Source organism: Choloepus didactylus, chromosome 18, assembly GCF_015220235.1.
Source record: "Choloepus didactylus isolate mChoDid1 chromosome 18, mChoDid1.pri, whole genome shotgun sequence".
In the NCBI taxonomy this organism is placed as follows: domain Eukaryota; kingdom Metazoa; phylum Chordata; class Mammalia; order Pilosa; family Megalonychidae; genus Choloepus; species Choloepus didactylus.
Genome location: NC_051324.1, coordinates 22,653,755 through 22,675,836, shown reverse-complemented (window position 1 = coordinate 22,675,836; position 22,082 = coordinate 22,653,755). Strand labels below are relative to the sequence as shown.

The window sequence follows — 22,082 nt, the reverse complement described above, 5'->3', positions numbered from 1 at the left end:
AAAAAGGGAACTTTATTACTGGGAGTTGAGATGTGAAGATTAAGCTGGAATGTCATGGTTAAAAAACAAAATGAAGGTAGGGCCTGTTAAGTATAGGGTGCATTCAGTCAGTTAAGTCTAATCATCTGAAGTCAGGCTTTGGTCAATAACAGACACATCATTTGCACCCTGGGGTGGGAGTTAAGGAGGTTACAGAAAAGGAAGCTTACTTTGTTGGCAACATCCAAAGCATCATAGTCAGGAGCCAGTCGAACATATGCCTTCTTCTCTCCATCAGGCCTGGGGTGGAGAAGGAGCCCAAGTTTTTGCTGCTCTCACTGTCCCAAACCCTCTCCCCACCACCCCCCACCACCCCCCACCTAGTCCTCTGGCGCATCAGTGGTTCCTTTGTTCATGTCATTTTTTTCCAAATAGTGATTTTTCCATCATTTGCGCAGGGGGAACTAGGAAAGCCACTAAGCCACAAATGATGCCAATTCCTTTTTATGGCGAAGGCCGAAGGACCCAGGACATTTTAGCCCGCAAAAACTCAGGTATTCGTGACAAACTGTCTTACTCTTGAGCCTGCTTCTGCCTATGGATGTAGGTATCAAAAAAAAAAGCACCAACTTTGCAAATCAATTCCTAGAGACAAGAAATGACATCCCCTCAAAGAATCCATAGTCCATACAAAGGAATATCATTACAGCAAGGGCCACTCATTTCTCCAGCAAACCCACTTCTGACCCCAAGAAGTTCATGTCACTCAGGCTCCTGGCTGTGGTCCAACCTCCTCCCTACAGCACAAGGCTCCACTCACCTGATCAGGGTGTTGACCTTTGCCACGTCAATATCATAGAGCTTCTTCACAGCCTGTTTGATCTGGTGCTTGTTGGCCTTGACATCCACAATGAACACAAGTGTGTTGTTGTCTTCAATCTTCTTCATGGCTGACTCAGTGGTCAGGGGGAACTTGATGATGGCATAGTGGTCAAGCCTAGGGGAGAGATAAAATGGGATCACCTGGTCAGGGCCCAGTAGGGGAAGAAAGGCTGACCCCTCTCTTGGAACACAGGGCCAGGAAAGCACAGGTGCATCAGACAATGAAACAGCAATCATTTTTTGTCAGACTTTGGTCGCTGAAAAGGAGTCATCATCTGCACTCTAAAACCTAGGGACCTGGAGCCCTGGCCTGGACTCTCATCCTTTAATTAAGGAATCATCTTTAAGTTCCAAACACTTTCGAATCCATTATCTTATTTGACCTCAACATACCTGAAGATCAAAGTAGAGTTTCAGTGGAAGGACTTGAGAGGTTAAGCAACTTACCCCAAGAACACAAGGCTAGACAATGGAATCTTGAAACCCAGGCTAGGATTCCACAGAATGTAGGTGGTTTGCTGCGAAGCTAGACAGATTTTTTTCCTGCCCCATTTAGTTGCTGAAAACTGGTTCTAGGGCTCAAGGGCCACCAATTCTCGACAGCACCTTTTATTTGCCAATAAGGTTAAACTTACAGCAGCTTGAGTATATCTAGAACAGACCAATTCCCCTGAAATTCAAACAAGCCAGGCTCTGCTCACCCAGATACTACTTTCCTAGTAGTGAAGCTCGGATTCAAGTCTCAACCTCTCATCATACTAATTTATAGGTCCAATAGGAGGAAAGTCTTTCATGGACACAGTCCACTCTCTTGGAAGCAGTGGGTGTGGAGGAAACCCTTGGCGGTGACATCTACCACGGCTCTGGTCCCTAAAGCCAGTTATTAACAATAGCTTAACATGAAAATACTCAAGTGCCCCAACTTTTGGCCCCACTTCCGTTCAGGCACACTGTGAAATTTTGGGAGAAGTAAACGAAAAGCTTTCTGTATACTGCTGCACTGAATCCCAAACTCCAAGTTAAGAAACACCTAAGTCCTACTCTATATTCCCGAGAAAGTGGACTTTCAAGCCCTTACTACATATAATGTAATAATTAACGTTAACAGAAAATCTGAGTGACTCTGGGTTGATTTAAACAGAATTCCCAATATTATACAGGGGTAGTACTGACTTGTTTCTCCTGGGGGCGCTCTTCCGAGGATATTTGGGCTGTCTTCTGAGACGCAGAGTCTTGGGCCGCCGGAATGTAGGTGAAGTGCGGATCTTCTTTTTCTTGTGGCTGTGGACACCTTTCAGTACTGCCTTCTTGGCTTTCAAAGCCTTTGCTTTGGCTTCGGTTTTGGGAGGGGCAGGGGCTGAAAGAAAAGGAAACAAAACTAGGTACAGGATTCAGAAATCCATTACCTCCGGCCTCAAGACCTATGGTGGATGTCCCTCGGCACGTGTGCATCAGTGGTTCCTTTGAAGACATCATTAGTCTCAGGAAGTTAAAATTTTTCCATCATTCGCACGATACTGAGGGCAGAGGAGAGCAACCTGGTATAACTCAAAGGGTACGATGAAGAAAAAGGAAGTAGCGCTGATCGAACGCTTAGCATTTGCCGGGAAGTGTGCTATGAGTTTCATATATATTAACAGGAAAAAAAAAAAAAATGAACAATGTTGCGGGCACTGATTTCTTACAGGTTTGAAGACATGGAAGTTCCCAGAGGATGGAGCCGAATTTCGAATTTCGGGCTCTCCCCGGCGGGTGGTGCCCGCTTGGCCTCCCTCCTCACTCCAATCCTCTTTGCTAGAGCCCAGCCCATGTGGCTGGGACAGCGCGGCCCATTTACACCTAGCGTGTCCCCAAAGCAGGCAATGGCCCCGGAGTAGGGCTTAAAGCCCCGCAGCCGGTCTTCTCGTTAGTTCGTTCTGAGGGGAGTCCAGACAAACCAGCTGTCTCCCCAGCCCCAGCACAAACCTTCCTTCTTCGCTTTCGGCGCCATCTTCGTGAAAAGGGTTTCCGAAGCTGCTTCCCACGGGCTTATAGAACCAAATCGCACAGAAGACTCGCGATGCTTTGTACTTAAAGCGGATTGGATAATCAATAGCGTGGCGCCCGCTGGGAACGGTAGTTAGGTTACTTTTCTTGGGAGAGGGACTGGGCATGCGCTAGCCCTCCCCTCGCTATGTTTTAAAGCTTCTTGGGAGTTGTAGTTTTTTGGGGGGGGACACGTGTTTATTTGCTCAGGCAGGTGGCTGGTATACCTGGCGACCGCTTGGGTCTGGTGCCTGGCCCTTCCAATCTTAGCCAACTTCCAGCTTCAGGGAAGGACTTCCGTGGTAGGAGACTGTAACACTGCAAACCGGAAAGGATACAGTTAGGTTGACTTGGGGAGAGTGAAACAAAGTTTGAGAACGTCAGAGCAGGATTTGCCTGGTCCAACTCCCTCCGGGCCACGTCTTTGAACTCCCGAGAGGGGACTGGTTTATCAATACCACGGTGATTTGGTGGCAGAAATAGTCCAGTTAGGCGGAGTGGAAGAGGAAAGTATCAGAGAAGGTACATGGTGGGCACACCTGCTCCCCTTTACCTGTGACACTGTCGGGTTTCATTCATCTTCCCTATAATATACTCTTGTAGCAGTTCTACCAATGGTTCAAAATACCAGCGCACAGATTTCTCCAGGATTTCGCTGGTTCTTCCTGGGCATAATTTCACTGAGTTTCCTCTCCTAAAGTCTCCCCTTCCCTAGTCATCTTTGCACCCTCAAATTTTTAGTAATGCTCAGGTTTCCCTTCTCTGAGGGTCTGTGCCTCCCCGCCCTGACCTTTCCGTCTTCCTTCTCATAGAACCTTTGACCTGAGGTTGATTGTCCGCTACTCCTTCTTCTATCCTGCAAGACTCTGCAAAAAGGAAAAGTTTTCTTTGGTGGGGAAGATTCCAATGGGATCAGAACAGTGAACGCCTATACCATTGGGGGGTCTACATGCCCCGGAACATTGACCAGCCCGAGGGGCGGAGTTCCAGGTCTACCTAGCCCTTCTTTATCCTCCATAGGGGGGTGGGAGGCAGCTTGGTCTTAAGCATCCTCAATCTGCACAGCAGACTTGGAGAAGACACTAAACTTCAGACTTCACTCTCTTTGGTGGGCATCCAGTTCCCTGGCACCCCTTCTATGCACCCGCCTCCCACCCCCACCCCCACCCCCACTCCCACCTCCAGGGCAGAAGGGCGAGTGGGGGCAGACTCCATGAGTCACGTCCTGGCCCTGAAGTCGAGAAGGGAAGCACCGCCTCTCCTTGTGCCCCTTCTCTCCCTCTTTCCCCTCCCCGCTGGCTCCTGGCCTCGCCAGATGCTGCGCAGCAGCCACCGATTCTCCATCACCAATTCGGCTGGGTAAGGGTCTCCATGGGAGTTGCAGCCCGGCACAGAGGCTCAGGGGAGAACGGCCTGGGGGTTCTCTATCCGGACAGGCTCATGCATGGTGGGGACGGTCCTGATGCCGGGTGAGGAGTCTGGCGGAGGAGCCAGAGCCTGGGCAGCCGAGGGGAGAGGAGAAGAGAGGGGGTGCCAGGGCGGGCAGCGAAGCCCCAGGGCTGCCGGGAGAGGGGCAGGGGGCGGCCCTTCTTCAGGAATTTCCGGGGATCATGTTACAGCGCCCGCGGAGTGGGACGCGACGCCGTACAGAGGCCTGGGCCCCTAGCCCCCGCCTCTAGAGGCCCGGGGGACCTGGCAGCGCCGCCCCTGTCTACACTGACCCCGTGTGGCGGGTCCCCTCGGCGCCCCCGGGCAGCTCCGGTATGGTAGGGCCGCCGCAGCCCCGAGTTGTCGTCGGGTCTGCGCGGCCCCGTACTATTGTAGGGACAATCGGGCCCCGGATTATTGTCGGGTCTGCGCGTACCCGGCCCCCCCAAAGCAGGACTCCGCGCCCCCATCTGGAGGCTGAGGGATCTCCCCGCCCTCGAGTCGTCTTCAGGACGCCCCGGGCCCGGGTGATTTTGGGCTCGCCCCGGCCCCGGGTGATTGCCTCATCCCCGTGGCCCGCAGTGGTCGTAGCGTCTCCGAGGCCGCGGGCTCCGGTAGGCTCCCCGTGGCCCCGAGTTATAGTCGGGACACCCCGGCCGCGGGTGATCGTCGGGTCCTCACGGGCCGGGGTCGCCGGGGCAGATCCGGCCGCGGCGCCTTCGCAGGGTGTCCCGCAAGGACGCAGGCAAGATGAACATCCTGGCGCCCGTGCGGAGGGACCGCGTCCTGGCCGAGCTGCCCCAGGTAGGCGCCGGGCCACGTCGGGCCTGTGGCTGCGGCAGGGTGTGGGCGGGAAGGAGGCGGCACCAGACCGGTTGTTAAAAGATTGGGCCAAGTCCTGCCACCCAGCGAGGCCTGCTGCTTCTGGGTGGCCCCCCCCGGGCTGCTTGGCTGCGGGACAAGGGAGCGGGTGAGCCCTATTCCCTTCCACCCCTCTCACTCAGTGCATGAGGAAGGAGGCCGCTTTGCACGTGCACAAAGACTTCCACCGCCGGGTCACCTGCGCCTGCCAGGAGCACCGGACAGGCACCGTGGGGTGAGTGAGGGACATGTGTGACAAGGGGAGTCCCAGGAAACCCTGTAGTCACAGCCAGGGTGTACAACCACGGCCTTGGGGCTCCCTTTCAGACTCTGCCAGCTGTATTTTTAAGCCCTTTTCTTCCCCCTTCTTCCCAAAAGGGTTGCTGGGAGAGTCTTATGAGATGGAATGGGGTAGAAAGTGTCCAGTGTGGGAGTGGTCACCAACCCAGGTCTCCACACACCATCCAGTGAACCCCAGGGGCAGGGGACTCTTCCTAGAAGGATGAGTCCCATTTTGGGTATAAAAAAAAAAAAAAAAAAAAAAAAAAAATGGTTATGCTAGTGACAATTGCTACCATTAACTGAGCATTAACTGTGTGCCAGGCAGTGTGTTGGTTACCATTACTGTGTTTTATTGATGGAAAACACCATTACTTTTAAGATGCATCCTAATTTCAGAGACTTTAAAAGGTGGGGAAAAAAAAGTATATCAGAATCCAAGACATTTATCTCATTTTAACCCCACAACAATCCATTAAAGTGAAACTGAGGCTCAGAGAAGCAAAGTAACTTGTCCAAAGTCATGTCCTAAGTGTCCTGTAAGTGAAAGAGCTGGGAATCAAATTCAGGTCTCTGATTCTGAAGCTGTCCAGGCAGCTACTGGGAGGCCTGGTGTCGGTGGTAACCTTGGCCTAGGCGCACCCACCTTTTTGGACCTTGGTGGGGGCCTAGGGACTCTAGGGCGAGGGGCTGTTGCCCACCTCTCCTGCCTGCTTGTGTGTCCAGCAGGTTTAAGATCTCCAAGGTCATTGTGGTGGGGGACCTGTCGGTGGGGAAGACTTGCCTTATTAATAGGTAAGGAAGTGCTGGAGCAGGGGCTTGGCAAGGTCGGGCAAGGTCGGGCCAGGCTGAGGCAGGTGGGCTGGGCTTAGGGCCAGCACATCTGATGCCCCCTCAGGTTCTGCAAAGACACCTTTGATAAGAATTACAAGGCCACCATCGGCGTGGACTTTGAGATGGAACGATTTGAGGTGCTGGGCGTCCCCTTCAGTCTGCAGCTGTGAGTGCTCCCTCTACCCCTTCCAGCCATCCCTTCCCCCCACTACCCACCCGCCATTCCCCCACATGCACCTGTGCTTTACTCCTCCTTCCTCCCAGCTGGGATACTGCTGGACAGGAGAGGTTCAAATGCATCGCGTCAACTTACTACCGAGGAGCTCAAGGTAGAGGGCTGGGTGCGGTGGGGTAGATGTGTCTCAGAATGCACGTGGCTACAAAATTAGGGCTGGGGATATGAGCCAGCAGTGTTTTCCCTATCATCCTGGTGCTGTTTCTGCCACTCTTCCAGCCATCATCATTGTCTTCAACCTGAATGACGTGGCCTCCCTGGAACATACCAAGTATGTGGGGATGCTGAGCTATAATAGGAGACTCTGGGAAGAGAAGATTCAGAAAAGAGGGGTGGTCAGGGCATGGTTGGGAAAGAGAAAAATGCATCTAGGACCAGAGAGGGGATAATTGGACATCTGAATGTCTCCGGGAGGAGCACTCAGGCTCACTCAGCCCTGCCCCTCAATGGCAGGCAGTGGCTAGCTGACGCACTCAAGGAGAATGACCCTTCCAGCGTGCTCCTCTTCCTCGTGGGTTCCAAGAAGGATCTGAGTGTGAGTGTGCCAGTGGGGAGACGGGGGGGAGGGGTGGACTGCCCAACTTGAGGGGGGACACACCCCCCCCAGCTGACTCTGATATTCCCTTAGACTCCTGCTCAGTACTCCTTAATGGAGAGAGATGCACTCAAGGTGGCCCAGGAGATGAAGGCTGAGTACTGGGCAGTCTCATCTCTCACCGGTGAGTCATAGGCATCAGGCCTTCTGCTGCTCCATTCCCTGCCACCTCTCCTTCTCACTTCATCTCTAGCTGTGCCTGACACCATCTGCTCCCTGTGTCAGGTGAGAACGTCCGGGAATTCTTCTTCCGTGTGGCGGCACTGACTTTTGAGGCCAACGTGTTGGCTGAGCTGGAGAAATCGGGGGCCCGGCGCATTGGGGATGTTGTCCGTGAGTGCCCACCTGGATGAGGGTGACAGAGAGTAAAGGGGGCCCTCCAATCCCTGCTTCACATATTTTCCTTCTTCAGGCATCAACAGTGATGACAGCAACCTCTACCTAACTGCCAGCAAGAAGAAGCCCACATGTTGCTCATGAAGGCTGAGGGAACTGCCCAGCCTTGGGGGGCAGTGTGCCATCCTGAATTCACCCAGAGCTTGACCCCTGGACATTTGCATTGACTGTTTTTTTTTGACCAAAGAACTGCTCCTCGGTGGCAGTACGCCCTGAGGGGGTACCTGGGACCGTGCTAGTTGTTTCCTGTCCCCATGTACTATGCCAAAGACTGGATGCCCACCCTCCTCTCCAGAGGCTCTCCAGGGTGCCCACAAAGTGTGTGTGTGGGGTGATCCCTGCTGCTTTGCTCGTCCTGCTGGGCCCTTTGAGCATGAGAATGCCTGAAGAACCCAGCTTCACACTGTGCCTTATGCATTAAAGTCTTTTTGTTATTATTAGCACTTTGGGGGCTGGAGTCATTTGTTGGAGATGAGGGATATGAAATGGGCAGGGCTGTATGGAGATCTTGGGGGCTGGAGCCTCCTCCTGGGATTCTGGCTGTCCCTGGCCCCTGGGCAGGCCCCAGGAAGACTGGGAGCTTTGGCGGCTGCCCTGGGCTCTCACTGGGTGAAATCTGAAATCTGATTGGCTGGCTTTGTGAGTCCTTTCCTCTGGTCTCCTCACCCCTCAAGCGTCCTCATACTTGGTGCTTTTATTAGACCCAAATTTTTATTATTTTAAAAATTTTTATCCTACCCTAATTTTTTTATTACACCCAAATTTTCACATTGTAGGTCTTTTTTTTTTTTTTTTTTTTTTTAAACTCCCTTCTTGTCTTCCCTGAGTGGACCACAGTGAGAAATGATTGAGTTTTGGATATTTTTTGGATTGACTAGAAGGCCTGGATCTTATTCAGGAGCCCTATATTTGAATCCTCACTGTCCACCCTTACCAAACAATGGGAACTCAGGCGAATCACTTATCCTCTGTGCCTCAATTTCCTCATTTGTAAAATAGGGCCAATAATACAGAATATTGTGAGGCTTTGTGGATGAGATAAGATAAAGCACCAACTAACACATAGGAAGAGCTCAAAAAACCTTAACTATTCTATTAATCATTTGGGAGAAGAGTGACTGAGACCCTGGTTTACTGTTGACATCTGACCGAGTGCCCTAGACTGGCTGACAAAGGAGGGGCACATGTGGCCTGGTGTCATCCTGGGAGGTCACAGAGAGCAAAGGCTAGAACAACAGTCCTGGCTCCTAGTCAGCGGGTGCTCTAAACTTTCCTCCCTGGTTCCAATCCCGCCCAGCCACGCTGTTCTGGAAGGGTTGGCTTTCCTGCACACCTTGCTGCTACTTACACCTCCCTTCTCCTGGCCTCCCCTTCCCTCCTTTCTAGACCTCCCTTGAGCTATGGTGGGGGGCAGTGTCTCTACCCACTCAGACTTGAGTCTGGAGGAAGGGGAAGTTTCGGATCCTGCAGAGCATCGGCAGGAGAGGTTCTTGACATTGGAAACAAGATTTAACCACCATCCTTTCCTCTTCTCTCTGTCCTGGCTCCAGAGCCCTGGTGTCAAGAGAAATTGGGGGGTGTGGTGCCTGAAATGCTGGTGACGTGGCTCTAACACTTTTTCACCCTCTCCTGTAATTGTTTTTTTCTGCCTCTGTCCTCACAGGAATGCACTCCTCAACCCTTGCCTTTTTTGTAAGTGCAATTTTATTGAGATATATTCACATAACATACACTCCTCCAAAGTGTATTATCAGTTGTTCATAGTATCATCATATAGTTGTGCATTCATCACCACAATCAATCTTTGAACATTTTCATTATTCCAAAAAATAAAATTAAAATTAAAAAGAACATCCAAAACATCCCATTCCCTTCCTCCCCCATTGTTCATTTACTTTTTTTCAATAGGCTTTATTGAGATATATTCATTCACACACTCTACAGTCATCCATAGTGTACAATCAGTTATTCACAGCACCATCACACAGTTGTGCATTCATCACCAGAATTCATTTTTGACCCTTTTCCTTACTCCAAAATAAAAATAAAAGCAAAAAAAAAGAACCTCTAACTCTTTCCATCCCTCCATCCCACCCTATTCTTCATCTAATTTTTGTCCCCATTTTTTTACTTATCTGTCCATACACTGGATAAAGGGAGTGCTAGCCACAAGATTTTCACAATCACACAGTCACACTGTGCAAGCTACATAGTTATATAATCATCTTCAAGAATCAAAGTCACTGGGTTGCAGTTCGACAACTTCAGGTATTTCCCTCTAGCCATTCCAACACACCAACAACTAAAAAGTGATATCTATATAACACATAAGAATACCCTCCAGAGTGACCTCTCGACTCCATTTGAAATCTCTCAGACCCTGGAACCTTATTTTGTTTCATCTCTCTTCCCCCTTTTGGTCAAGAAGATTTTCTCAGTCCCACAGTGCTGGGTCCAGGCTCCTCACCTCTTGCCATTTGCAGAGCCTGTCAGCTCAATGTGTGTGCATGTGAAGCTTGCACTAGTACTGGTGTGGGGTGTTTGTGCTGTGGAGTGTTTGGGGAGCAGAGGCACGGCTCTGTGTTCTGTGTGATGCCTGGGAGGGGCACGTGCCGGTGTGCATACTGTATTTGTCTGCGGCGAGTAGCTTCTTCATGTGCATTATGTGTGTGATGTGTACACTTGCAGTGTGTGTGTGTGCTGCACTTAAGGGTATGAGGTGCGTGTGGGTGAGAGGGGTGGGTAGTGGGCTACTATGAACGCATCCAGTTCTGCTCTCCGGTGGGCCAAGCCTATGGAGAGGCAAACGAATTCTTTTACTGGGCACTAATGTCTCTGGGACAGGTTGCCCCATGGTGGCTAGGAGGGAGGGCTGCGGGGCCGCCATAGGGGGACCGGGAGCCATCCGCAGCCGAGAGTTCGGGGCCTGCGGGCAGAAAGAGCGAGAACTCCTGCCGGAGCAGGAGGGACTTGGAAACAGCCGGGATGCGGGGCTTTGGGAGGCGGAGCTGCGGGATGGTGCCAGGTTCGGAGGGGGCGGGGAGCGGAGCCTAAGTGTGAGGTTGAGAGCCCGCCTGGGGCGGGGCTAAAGACGGGCTAGGGCGGGGCTGGGGCGGGGCTAGCATCTGGGGGTAGGACTGAGCTGGATCTAGGTCTGGAGAGGAACTAGGGATGGGACTGAGGGCTGGGCCTGAGCGGTTTAGTCCTGAGAGAAAGGGGAGGTGCTAGGGTTAAAGGTGGGACAAAGAGGGGCCAGGGAGGAGCTGGAGACCCCGGATGAAGAACGAGGCTAAAGTTTAGTCTTGGTCTGGGAAGACAACCCCGCCTAGAGTTGGAGGAGGTGGGAGGGGGGAACTGGGAAAGCATGAAGCTGAGCTGGGGGCTGAGCATTATGCGAAGCTGAGATTGGAGTTTACGGTTGGACTGAGGGCTTGGCCAAGCTGAGGTTCAGGGTTGGACTTCTGCGAGGAGAAAGTTCGGTAGAGACGAAGAACTGGTCTGAAAGCGATGTGGGTCAGGACGACACTGACGATTGAAAGGTGGTTTACGGAAGAGACCGAGTGCAAGGAAGAGAACGAGTGCAAGGAAGAGACCGAATGCAATGAAGAGATCGAGTGCAAGGCCGATGACTGGGGTGAGTCCAGTAGCAAGGGTAAGGAAGTGGGCGGGGCAGAAGAGTTGGGGTGGGTTTCAAGCTGGGGGCGTGGCCTTGGGGAACAAGCTTGAAGACTCAAGGAGGGTGGAGACCGGAAGACTGGCTGCTGACTAGAGAGGTGGGGCCAAGGGCTAGCTTGGGGCGGAGTTAGGGCCGGGGAGCGGGGCTCATGTCGAGCCTAGGGCCAGTTATGTTGACATCTGGGGTCCTGAGGACCTAACAGGATCGCTTGCGGGTTCGGTTTCCTCAGAAGCCGGAGCTTCAACTCCTGGCTGTAGTGCAGCAGGACTCGGGCCACCGCCCATGAAGCGCGGTTCCAAGACCCCGAGGGCGGGAAGGAGTCTGGGGATTCCAGGCGTGACTTCACAATCGTCTCCAGATGGGGGCGGGGCCAGGGCAGCATTTCCCAGGAGACGCGTGCACACTACTGCCCCTCCCTTGCTTTCTCCCTTTCCTTCCCTCCCTTCTTTGGTCCCTCCCTTCTTTGGTCCCTCCCTTCCTCCCTCCTTGCCCCAGTTCGGCTGTTCTGGTGCCCAACCTGGAAATCCAACCCCTGTGCCGCGAGGAGGGGAGCTCCTCGGCCCGCTGGACGGGGAGGATTCTGTACAAATGAGCATCACCTGTGAGTTCTTTGTAAGGCTCTGCGCCCCGGATTAACGCCCCACCGGGGAGACCACATGCCTCCCTCTCCCAGCTATCACCTTCCTCATTCATTACCAAGCTCCCCCTATGTCCAACCTCAATCCCTCCTGCTGCAGGAGTTCTGCCCTCTGAGGAACTAGAGAGCAGATGGCCTCCCTCAGCACTAAGTCCTTCTCCACTGCTGGCCTTCTTGCCTTCCTCCCATTCACAGAGTCAGTGGAAAATAAACTGGCTATGAACCTGGGTATGGGCCTCTTTCATGGTGACTCTGGGGAGAGCAGGTGCAGTGGGTGGAGTCAGAGCCAAGTTTGAATCCTGACCCCGGCTCAGGCCCCAATGGCCTGACCTTAGGGTCCAGGTTGGATAAGGGGCTACGGAGAGCCAGGATTGAATACAAACCAGAGGCTGAGGAATTGGCAGTCTTGGAGTTAAAAAATGGTTGTAGTAGGAGGGTATACAGCAGGAAGGACAGGAGGTTTTAGATAGGGAGCTGACTCCTGGTTTGAGACTTGACTGTGGGACTCATAACACATGGAGTGATCCTTTGGTTGTATGTGTCTCCCCAGCCAACCTTAAGAAGACAGAACTAAAAGGGCACAGGCTGGGGAGCCAGGAAGACTTGGGTTTAAAACCCATCTCTGCCATCTATTAACTTGTGCCCTTGGACAAGTTACTTGTTCTGAGTCTCTCTCTGTGTCCCCATCCATGGAATGGGTTTTGGTGAGGCTTTAGAATCAAAGGCATATTTTTTTCCAGGACAGTTCCTGGAATTGAGAAGTTGCTCATCCTGGGCCAATTCTGTTTCTCTAGAAAAGCCCCAGGCTTGAACCCTGGGTGGAGTCTCCAACACCAAAGCCTCTTTGTGGCTTGAATCAGGGGTTTATTCTCTTCTACTCATTCATTGATTCAGACTATCAACCTCATTTCCTGAGCTCCTTCCATATCCCGGTTCTATGGATACAGAAGCAGATGAAATATGGGCCTTGCTCTCAATGTTCTCCAAAGTAAATACGTGGATGTCATAGGTTCCAAGTACTATGGCAGGGTAAAGGGGCACAAAGGCGGGTGTGGTCTTTCTACTTGGATAGCGTTCTTTCCAAGAGAAGTAGGCATTTCTGGAGAATGGGCTGCAGGTGAGAAGAAATGGAGGAGTGAGAAGTAGGAGGAGAGAGGGATGAGTGGGAGGAACTGACAACTGAAGAAGGAACCAGGGCCTTGGTCCTGGAGGCCTCTTATGTCATGATAAGGAGTTTGCAGTTGATCCTGAAGGCAATAGGATATGGTGGTCCAACTGGCAATTTAGAAAATCCAGTCTGGCTGCATTGTGAGGAATGGAGTAGTGAGACAGGAGGCAGGGAGGCCAGGAAGTTTACTGGAGTTATCTAGGTCGGCGATGATGGTCTGAACCAAGACAGATCGATTCAAGAGATATGGGGAAGGGGCCATGGAAAGGCAAGGCTTGATCACCAAGTTGATGTGGTTGTGAGGGGAAGGATGATCCCCAGGTTTCTAGCTTAGGTGTGTGTTGCTCTCTGTAATGGAGGATACAAGAAGAGGAGGCTCATGGGGGGTAGGGAGAAGATGGTAGGTTTATACCGGATATGCTGAGTTTAAGAGGTTTGGGGGAAGTCTGTGAGAATATTGGCTATATGATCAGACAAGTAGTCTGGGTTGGAGTTCATTTTTTGCTGGATGTTGAAACCATGGGTCTGGATGACATTAGCCAGGACTAACTTATAGAGTCTTCTGAGAAGGGGGCCAAGGACAGAAGCCTGGTAATTACAAAAATTTAAGAGGCACAGCAGAGGAAGAAGAGACAACAAAGGAGGCAGAAGAAATTAGAGAAGGAAGAGAAAGATGAGAAAGTTTTGTCATGGAAACCAAAGGAATAGAGTTTAAAGAATAAAAAAATTGATTGGCTAGTAGGATCAATGAGATGCGACAGGAATGAGCTCTTAGGAAATCACTGGAGGCCTTTGCTTGGGCTGTTCTGATGGAGGGACTGGGATGGCAGTGTTGCATGTGGCTGGAGTGGAAGGATCAAGAGGTGAAGCGGTGGACCCTCCAGCTCACTGAAGCTACAAACTGGGCCGCTTTCACTGATGCCATTTTGTCGAATGAATGAGTGAATAAACTTGGAATGAAAAGGAAGGGGGTGGGTATGCAGTGGTAGAGACAGAAACAATATTTTGTTTAAAGATATTCATAACCTGTTGGAAAAAAGCCAGAGGGAGAAGGTAAAATTTTGGCTGGGACCTAGAGCTCAGGTGCTTTGGGGAGGAGGAAGGAAGGCCGTCTCTTCCCATAGTAGAGAAGTTGGTGAGTGTGGGAGCAGCCACAGGTAATGCAGGTGAAGTTATCTGCTGAGGGGAACAGTAGTGGGGTAGGAGTTTTGAGTTCTTGAGGTTTCATTCTCTCATTCGTTTGTCCATTCATTTAATACATGCTTAGTACTTACTGTGCTGTAGGGAACTGGAAAAGCAGCTGAGCAGGGACCTGTAGGATGACCAAGTGCCACTGAGGCCTGGCTGAAGTCCTCAAGCAGCCAGCTTCCCTTCCTTAAACAGGGTTCACCCTCTGATGCCCCAAAGGACAAAGCTAGCTGTGGGAAGGAAAGGGAAAGTGGCAGATTGTATCCCCTGGTTGCTGATGGCTGGGGGGCTGCTGCTCCAGTTGAAGGTTGGCTCAGACACATCCTCCGACCAGGTTCCACAAGCCCTGGAGCAATTTCTGGAGCTGCCCCTCTCTGCCTACACTCTGGCTCACTTCTATTTCCCACTCCAGAATCAGCCCCGAAGATGCTTCTTCCAAGAAGTCTTCCAGTGGCAGTAGGAGCCTTTGCTCTGTGCCCCCTTGGGCCTCCTCTCCCCATTTCTCCTTCTATCAGTGTCTGTATCACACCATTGTCACTGTCAGTTCAAGGACCTCCCCCTCGCTCTCTCTTCACCCCCAGTTTCCTTGGGTGTTTTTTTTTAAGTCTCTCCATCTCTAGGATGCCCCTGAGGCCTGACACCCGGGGACTTTTCCAAAAACTTTTGGTGACTGAATGGTGTGGGGTGGGGCTGCTGCTGCCGCTGCCACTCTGTGCTCTCTCAGATATAAACAGGTTACCCAGCTGGGAGAGAGGACACCTGCCGGCTGGTGCAGCATCCACCACTGATGCATCTGCCTTCTCCTCGGAAGGTGTGTCCATGGGATCTGTTCCCTGGGATTCCCTCCACCCTCCACTTGGGAAAGCTGAGACCTGGTGGTAGGTGGGAAGGAGGGAAGTACTTAGTTCTGAAAGGGTTACCCAGGCCCCTCACCCCCACCCCATCCCCTCCTGATGCCACAATCCCCCCTTTCCTTTGTATAGCACTTTATGGTGAACAAATACTTGTCCCATCCTGAATCAAGTCCTCCCAACCAACATGTGAAACGGGTATTACAACCACCCCATTTTGTGGATAAGGAAACAGAGGATCAGAGAGGTTGAGTCACTTACTTTTGGTCACCCAGCCAGTAAGTCGCAGAGCCAGAATTTGAAGTGCAGTTTGTCTGACCACAAGTTCAGGGCACTTGCCAGTATGCTGTTCTTTGCCCCAGGTCAGCAGCACGGCGGTGATATTCCAGCCAGGTCCTGCCATCCATCCCTTCCTTATTTCCCCCAGGATGGAGAAAGGGCACAGGAAGACAGCAAGCAGAAAGGGAGGCCACTGAGGCGGCCAGGGGTGTGGCAGGGACCTGGGAACCTCACATCCCGTGGCGGGAGGGGAAGGAGGTGGAATATGGAGCAAGGCTCAAGCATTAAGGCCACTTAGGTCACCACACCCACAGCCCGGGTTAATTCCTGGCTGGTGGCCAGCGGGAGGTGTCGCCCCGGATCTCCCCACTGTGGGGCTGGACAGAAGCATGCTGCTCGGGGCCTGTTGGGAGCCAGAAGCCCCAGCTCCGCGTGCCAGGCTGCCATGGCAACTCTTTGGTGGCTGCCCCTTCCTCCTGTGGGCCAGGGTGGAGCTGTGTCTGGAAGGAACAGGCAGTAAGGCTGCCCAGGGAGGTGTGTTCGACACCTTTTTGTCCCCTGCCCAGTGTGGGGGCCTTGGGCTCTCAGGCTATGAGTGACACGTGTGGTCACCTCATGGGCTTACTTTTTGGATGGTGTCCCGAGGGGTAGACTGGAGCCTTAGGTGGGTTGTTCAAAAGTCTAGGGCTCTAGGGACTAGGGAGAGAGAATGGATGGGGAATGGGAGTTTAAGGAAAGGAATAAAGAGTGGGCATGACACAGGTGTCAGGAGAGAAGAAAGAAGGGGCTTGGAGAAGAAAGGAGGAGGGGAAAGAGAAGGGACCAGAGTCTAAGAAGTGATGTAAGGTGAGAGAGAGGGAATAGGTTGTAGGGTGGGGTTGGCTTTACCTCCTCTCCAGGCTCAGGAGGCCACTGTGTGACAACAGGGGTTGGGACAGAGAGGCTGCAGAGGCTGGGGGCTTGGCCACAGGCTCACGGGCCTGTGCACTTGGCATAGGAGCTAAGGCTGCTGTGGCCGGCTGCAGTCTCGGGACTCTCAGTGGGGCTTCCGGCTCCATGGGCTGCCATGTCAAGAGGGTCTTCTAAGTACAGTCGGAGGAGGAGGGTGGCTGATAACCCTGAGCAGCTGGCTGAGGGGTGCAGGCAGGAATCAATGGTGGGGAAGAGGCAGGATGCCACAGGACGGTAAGGGGGGGAGGGCCTGTGTATCAGGCACAGCACCGGGCGCTTCCCTGAGAGTCTGCAGGGGGCAGGGGCTCGTGTGGTGGATGGGGAAGGGGGAGTGCTGGCCCCTGGAGTTCCTACTGGGCTCAGGGCCCTGGGCACGGTCTGAGGCAGGGACATGGTGGTGGGTGACTTTGGTATGGCCTTTAGACTGAGCTGAGTGGGAAGGGAGGCCCTGGGGGAGGCTGCTGCTGCCCCAGTGACCCTGACCCCCACACCCTCAGGTGAATCCAAGGAGGCTGACAGGTGCTGCTGGAAACACAATCAGTGTACAGGGCACATCATCCACCCCTTCCCCTCCGACTACAGCCACTGCAACCTGCACCTGCATGCCGTCAGCCACTGTGACTGTGATTCCAGGTAAGGGCCCTCCTTGGGGGGGGGTGGGGGAGACCCACAGCTCAGTAGAGACTCCTGGGCAGAGCCAGACTCCAAACTTCCCCCGCTCCAGCCTTGACCCGGCACTGCCAGCCCAGCCCCAGGGTTCTAAACCTGGCTCTGCTCCGGAGAGGAGGTACTCTGGCAGCCGGGGCAGAGCCCAGCGGAAGCCCACTGACCCTCAGGCATCTTGCTCTGGGCCCTGGGGAGTCGCAGAGGCCTGGGGGGCAGGCTGAGAGTCCTGTGTGTAACAGGGCGAAAGAATGCTCAGAGAAAGCCAACAGCAGCAGCTCCCAGGATGCAGACCAAATCCATCCCCGAGATGGGGGCTCAACTTGCTTCAGCATCATCCAGACCCCTTGCTTTGAGCTCATCCCAGAACAGTGTGTGGAACGGGTCTGGTATGGCTGGTGAGTGCCGGCAGGCTGGCGGGGGAAAAAGGAGGCTCTACTGGGCATTGCCCCCGACCCTGTCAACATCCTGTCTCCCGCCCCTTGTCCCCTACAGGTGCAAAAGCTACAGGCCCATCTCTGTGGCAGTGATCCATCATCCCATCCACCATGAGTTCGGGGAAGATGACCTAAATGAAGAGGAAGAGGAGGAGGACGAGGAAGAAGTGAGCAAGCCTCCCATTCCGACCCAGGTGGGGCCTGCCACCACACCCCCTGACCCAGGCACTGACACGGTCACTGGCATCACCACCAGTAGCCCTGACTCGGCAGCGCCCATCACCATCTGGCGCTCCGAGAGCCCCACAGGGAAGTGCCAGGGCAGCAAGGTGATCAAGAAGGTAAAGAAGAAAAAGGAAAAAGAGAAAGACAAGGAGGAGGACACAGATAAGGAGAAGGCCAAGCTGAAGAAAAAAGTCAAGAAAGGCAAGTTGACTAAGAAGAAGAGCCCGGTTAAATCACAGTCTTCACCTCCAGACTTGAGCAGATCGTTGAGCCCAAGAGAGTTGGCCAGGATGTCCGAGTCCAGCCCGGAAAGCCGGGAAGACCTGGAGAGTGAGGACAGCTACAACGATGCCGGGCAGGAGGAACCCTCCAGTGAGGACATTGTGGAGTCTTTGACAGCCAAGAAGAGAGAGAAGAACACAGTCCAGGCCAGGAAGAATGGGCCAAAGGTCTCACAAGTCAGGAAGGTAATCAAGAGGAAATCTCCCCCAGTGTCGAACCCCAATCTCAGTTGAGGCCGGGGGACCAGGGTGAAGAATAAATGCCATCAAGCTTGTAGCCAACCCCCTGCTGCTGTTCTCTCTCCCTCCAACTGGGCTTCTTCTGGGGTGGGGGAGGGTCTCAGGGATGCAGGGGTTCCTGAAGGGCGCTCCAGCTTTCCAGAAGAAGTCCACGGGAAGGTGAGTGGGAAGGAGACACTATTCTACTGGGGGGAAGGAAGTGTTACAGCTGTTTCTTCTTAACATCCTAGGACCAAGACAGGAGAAGAGCACACACACCTAAGTTGGGGGTGGGAAGGAGGGTTTCTCCTCTACTGGGAGATTGATCTGTGTGGACTCTGCTTCTAGGACAGGCAGTACTGTTTGCAGTGATAACCCAAAATAAATTGAACCTTTTGATCCACTCCGTGCCACTGTGCCTGTCCTTTCCTGTAAGTGGCCCTCAGGAAGGTGGGGACCAGGACAGCCCCACGAGGGTCTGCCAAGGCTTCCACCTGCTCCAGGAGATGCTCATGGCACTAGAGGAGACAGGACCTTCCCAGCTGGCATGGCCCTGCCCCTGCTGGGCCCTTGTAGACCTCTTGTGGTCAAGGGAGTAGAAATGAGTTCCTGGCAGAGAGATCTTGAATGCAGAAAAGCAGGGGGAGGAGTGTAACAGCTCGGACAGCAGTGGCCTTTCCTGGCTTCTCTACTGAGCCCCAGCGATGACCCTCAAAGCTGTGAGAAGAAGCCCTTGTGAAGAAACACAAGGGAGTAGCCAGGAGTCCAGAACCAAAGGGGCGGCGGGGCTGGGGGAAGGAACCAGGGCCAGGAAGTGGCTGGTCCCTGCCTGGGAAGCCAGGCCGGCCTCCCCACAACACCCAGGCTCCCTTTTCCAGGGCCAGAGAAGGAGGGAAGGGGAAGAGGTGAATTGTCAGAAACGAAGACCAAGGTCCAGCTGGCAAAAAGGGAAGAGAGGAGCTATTAAGAAACCCAGAAACCCTTTCTCCAATAGCTGGGCAGCACAGTGGCTGGGGTGGCTGGGTGTGAGTGAGTATACGAAGAGCAGTGAACGTGTCTTACAGGCTTATGAGAGACCAGGCACTGGGCTAATCACTTCATACACGTTATATCTCCGTCCTCACGGCAAGCCATGGTGTAGGTATCACCACCTCCATTCCGCAGGCGGGAAAGCAGGCTTAGAGACATCAAGCTCACACCAGGCTGCAGGGCTAGGAAGAGGTGGTGCGGGGAGGTGATCTAGAAACCGCCAGCTCCTAATTGTTATGAATCACTGCCTTTTGGAGGGACCGGAAGAGCTGTCCTTATAGCTCCAAACACTGCCTTGAAAGCCACCCCTCAAAGAACTGAGAGTTGGAGAGAGAGGCTTCGGCAAGTGCTCTTGTAGAAACACTGTTTATTCAAACAACAGGCAGGAAGCGGCGGCAGCAGGTGGGTGAAGGTGGCCAGGCGGGGGCTGGGCAGGTTAGCGCTGCTCAGCTGGGTCCCCTCTCTCCTGCTTTGAGCAGCCACCGGAACTGTTGGCATCAGGGCCAGAAATACTTTCCCTCCTCTCCCTCCTGCCCCAAACTGAATAAATAGCATCCCTCTCCCCGTAAGAGTTAGGGGAGACTCATGTGCTGAGCTTGGTGCCCCCGTCCCAGCCCAGAGTCAGGTGGGGGCAGAAGCTCAAGATGGCTTATAGGGAGTAGAATACAAAACTGTTCCACTCTCGTTCTCATCTTCCTCTTCCTCTTCTTGCTCCTCCTCCTCCTCCCTGCCACACTCCCCTCCCAGCCTGGTCCAGGGCAGGTGGTTGGCGAGGGCCTGAAGTGGGAGAATTGTTGCCTAGCGTACACAGAGCTCAAGTTCGCAAGGCTGTCCAGCCTGTCACCCATCCAGGCTGACCACCAGAGAACGTCACTTCACGCCACTTTATGGACAGAAAAGGAGGGGGCAGGGCGCGAGCTGCGGGTGGCCAGGTCTCTTCCAGCCTCAGAGGTAACCAGAGTCCGAGGAGCAGGTCCCCTACCGATCCATCTCGTCCAGGAGCGGGGTGGCATCGCCAGCAATGGACATGGGGGTGCTCTCGATCATGGGGCTGGGGGAGGGCCGAGGTGTCAGCCTCTGCTTCTGTTTCCGCCGCTCGGCCTCCTTCTCCTGCAGCCACTGCTCCGCCATCTTCCCCCAGTCGATGGCCGCATGGCTGTTGGACCTGGGAGGGGAAGACAGGGCTTTTGAGATCAGGACTCTCTAGGGACTCAACAGAAGGAAGCCTTCCCACCAACCACTAACAGGTTCCTAACTTGCAGAAAGGGACCTTACACCTGTGGGCAGTAGCCCCTTTGCTGGGGTGAGGTAGAAGCAGCTGGAGCCGGCTACCACATTGCCCTCTTCTGTTCCCCAGAAACCAGTCCCCCTGGGGACTCACTTAGATCATGGGCTCACAGGGTATTCAGAGCACCCACCTGGTCTAAGCCCCTTGGCCTCTGTGCTGTGGTTCATATACTTACTTTGGCTGCTGCTGCCGTTGCCGGGAGCTGGATGAGGGCTGGGGCTGGGCTTGGGCTGACTGGGGGGTGGTGCTGGCCTGAAGCTGGTGGTACTGCGGTGTGGTGATGGGCTGGCTTGGGGTTGTGTAGGAGTAGCTGGGGGTCATCAGTGGTGTGGCCACTGGCTGCTGGGCTGGCGTTGGGAACACCTGGGAAGGGATGGACAATTAAGTGGGAATAGCCTCTGAGCTTATTTGGTCTTGCTGAGACTTTCTGGCAAGCTGCAAAGTTGGCCTCAGCCCAGAGCTTTCCAACTGGCCCTCTCCTGAGCAAAGGTTCTGAACAGGAGACATGGCAGCATGTCTGGCCACCAGGAGGAGGCTGATGGGATAGGACCTGGCATGATGATGGGGCCCACAACTCCCAACCATCTGAGGTTTCTAAGATGGGGGGATCAGAATCCTCAAGATCCTTAAGGTCCTCTCCTTTCCCTTTCCCCTCAGACGGTCCTGGGGAAAAGGAACATCTGCTGGAGACAGTGCCCAAGGCCATGGCGGCATCTGTACATATGAAACCCTTGGTGACAGGCGGTGCCAGAGGCCAGTCCATGGGCATGGGCTGGCAAAGGATGACCACTCCCTTTACCTGCCCCCCTCCCCCCGCCCTGCAGGGAGCCTCCTCCCCAAGCCACGTACATGGTAAGCGCTGCTGCCCCCTCCACTGCCGCCATAGCCATACTGGCTGGAGGCCCACTGGGCTGGAGTGGCATTAGGGTTCTGTCCTTGGCCCGTCACGGCAGCAATGGCACTGAACACCTGTGAGGTCATGTTCTGGGGCAGGGCGTTCACAGCCCGCGTCAGGTCTGAAAGCACAGGCAGGAGACAGGGTGAGCATCTCTCTAGCTCCACCCTCCCACCACCCCCAGCCCCAGCCCCAGCCCCGGGCCCAGCCCCTCACCTGCGAGGTTGATGTTGGCTGGGGTGGCGTTGATAGAGGCGGGCGTCCGGGTCCTGCTGCTGCTACTGGGGGTGATGCCTGCGGGAAGTAGCTATGGTTAGGTACATCCCTCCTGAAACCCACTTGTGGTTTCACGATTCAGGGGGCTGGGGAGGGACAGGGTAGCTGGAGGGAGGAAGGGAAGCTGCACAGGCAAAGGGGATGGAAATGCTCCCTGCTTCTAGGAGGCTGGAGTAAGAGTGAGACAGATGCAATGATGGCCTAGGTGTCACTCTCCCCTCAAGGCCAGTGATCACCCTGGGCTCCAGGTGTCCCTTCAACCACACCATTCAAGTCAGGGAAGAGGAGAGCTCACCTGGTACAGGATCCTGATAATGATCTTTAAACCACCGGAAAAGTCCATTCACAGTTGGGAAGACTTGGCCCCGGTACCGGAATCCTTCCGGGGTCACCGTCACGTATTCTATCCTGGGATTTTGGAAGGAAACATGCATCAGATACCAGTTGGGCCAGCCTCGAGAGAGCGGCCAGAACAGATCTCCACCATGTGAAGTAGCCACACCAG

At 53.8% G+C, this 22,082-nt stretch overlaps 4 protein-coding genes and 4 non-coding genes across 17 annotated transcripts in view; 2 read left to right on the top strand and 6 right to left on the bottom strand.

The window, feature by feature from the left end:
• Positions 1–96: 96 nt before the first annotated feature.
• LOC119515014 lies at positions 97–168 on the bottom strand. The gene has a single exon (XR_005212913.1). It is a non-coding gene; the product is annotated as a small nucleolar RNA Z17 (small nucleolar RNA).
• On the bottom strand, positions 117–4,116 carry RPL23A (ribosomal protein L23a). The gene is made up of 6 exons (XM_037810587.1): positions 4,066–4,116; positions 3,114–3,204; positions 2,827–2,967; positions 2,035–2,218; positions 800–976; positions 117–279 (listed from the first exon to the last, which is right to left on the bottom strand). Exons 1-6 carry the CDS (start codon positions 4,099–4,101, stop codon positions 132–134), a joined length of 777 nt encoding a protein of 258 aa, XP_037666515.1. The 5' UTR covers positions 4,102–4,116; the 3' UTR covers positions 117–131.
• On the bottom strand, positions 371–435 carry LOC119515082. Its single transcript, XR_005212976.1, has one exon. It is a non-coding gene; the product is annotated as a small nucleolar RNA SNORD42 (small nucleolar RNA).
• On the bottom strand, positions 1,070–1,143 carry LOC119515013. The gene has a single exon (XR_005212912.1). It is a non-coding gene; the product is annotated as a small nucleolar RNA Z17 (small nucleolar RNA).
• LOC119515080 lies at positions 2,308–2,374 on the bottom strand. The gene has a single exon (XR_005212974.1). It is a non-coding gene; the product is annotated as a small nucleolar RNA SNORD42 (small nucleolar RNA).
• RAB34 (RAB34, member RAS oncogene family) lies at positions 4,085–7,957 on the top strand. Of its 7 annotated transcripts, none has more exons than XM_037810585.1 (11): positions 4,085–4,245; positions 5,040–5,118; positions 5,319–5,410; positions 6,184–6,249; positions 6,353–6,454; positions 6,553–6,617; positions 6,743–6,794; positions 6,977–7,058; positions 7,152–7,242; positions 7,344–7,451; positions 7,531–7,957. In XM_037810585.1, the coding sequence occupies exons 1-11, from the start codon at positions 4,100–4,102 to the stop codon at positions 7,596–7,598; spliced, it is 951 nt and encodes a 316-aa protein (XP_037666513.1). In that variant the 5' UTR covers positions 4,085–4,099; the 3' UTR covers positions 7,599–7,957. The 7 variants fall into 7 exon arrangements, with proteins under 7 accessions (XP_037666513.1, XP_037666514.1, XP_037666508.1 ...); XM_037810586.1 differs by having other exon boundaries at positions 6,181–6,249; XM_037810580.1 differs by having other exon boundaries at positions 4,104–4,245; positions 5,017–5,118; positions 6,181–6,249.
• A 2,715-nt stretch (positions 7,958–10,672) lies between these two features.
• On the top strand, positions 10,673–18,497 carry PROCA1 (protein interacting with cyclin A1). Of its 4 annotated transcripts, none has more exons than XM_037809140.1 (5): positions 10,673–11,148; positions 14,908–14,994; positions 16,762–16,897; positions 17,170–17,325; positions 17,423–18,497. In XM_037809140.1, the coding sequence occupies exons 1-5, from the start codon at positions 11,022–11,024 to the stop codon at positions 18,102–18,104; spliced, it is 1,188 nt and encodes a 395-aa protein (XP_037665068.1). In that variant the 5' UTR covers positions 10,673–11,021; the 3' UTR covers positions 18,105–18,497. The 4 variants fall into 4 exon arrangements, with proteins under 4 accessions (XP_037665068.1, XP_037665069.1, XP_037665071.1 ...); XM_037809142.1 differs by having other exon boundaries at positions 11,009–11,148; positions 14,908–15,061; XM_037809141.1 differs by lacking the exon at positions 14,908–14,994.
• A 959-nt stretch (positions 18,498–19,456) lies between these two features.
• SUPT6H (SPT6 homolog, histone chaperone and transcription elongation factor) overlaps positions 19,457–22,082 on the bottom strand; it is a 30,248-nt gene continuing 27,622 nt past the window's right edge. Inside the window, exons 33-37 of the mRNA XM_037809367.1 lie at positions 21,873–21,985; positions 21,518–21,595; positions 21,256–21,422; positions 20,582–20,769; positions 19,457–20,283 (exon numbers count right to left, since the gene is read on the bottom strand). Of these exons, the coding sequence (XP_037665295.1) occupies positions 20,097–20,283; positions 20,582–20,769; positions 21,256–21,422; positions 21,518–21,595; positions 21,873–21,985 (733 nt within the window). The 3' untranslated portion in view covers positions 19,457–20,096. The remainder of the gene's footprint in view (positions 20,284–20,581; positions 20,770–21,255; positions 21,423–21,517; positions 21,596–21,872; positions 21,986–22,082) is intronic.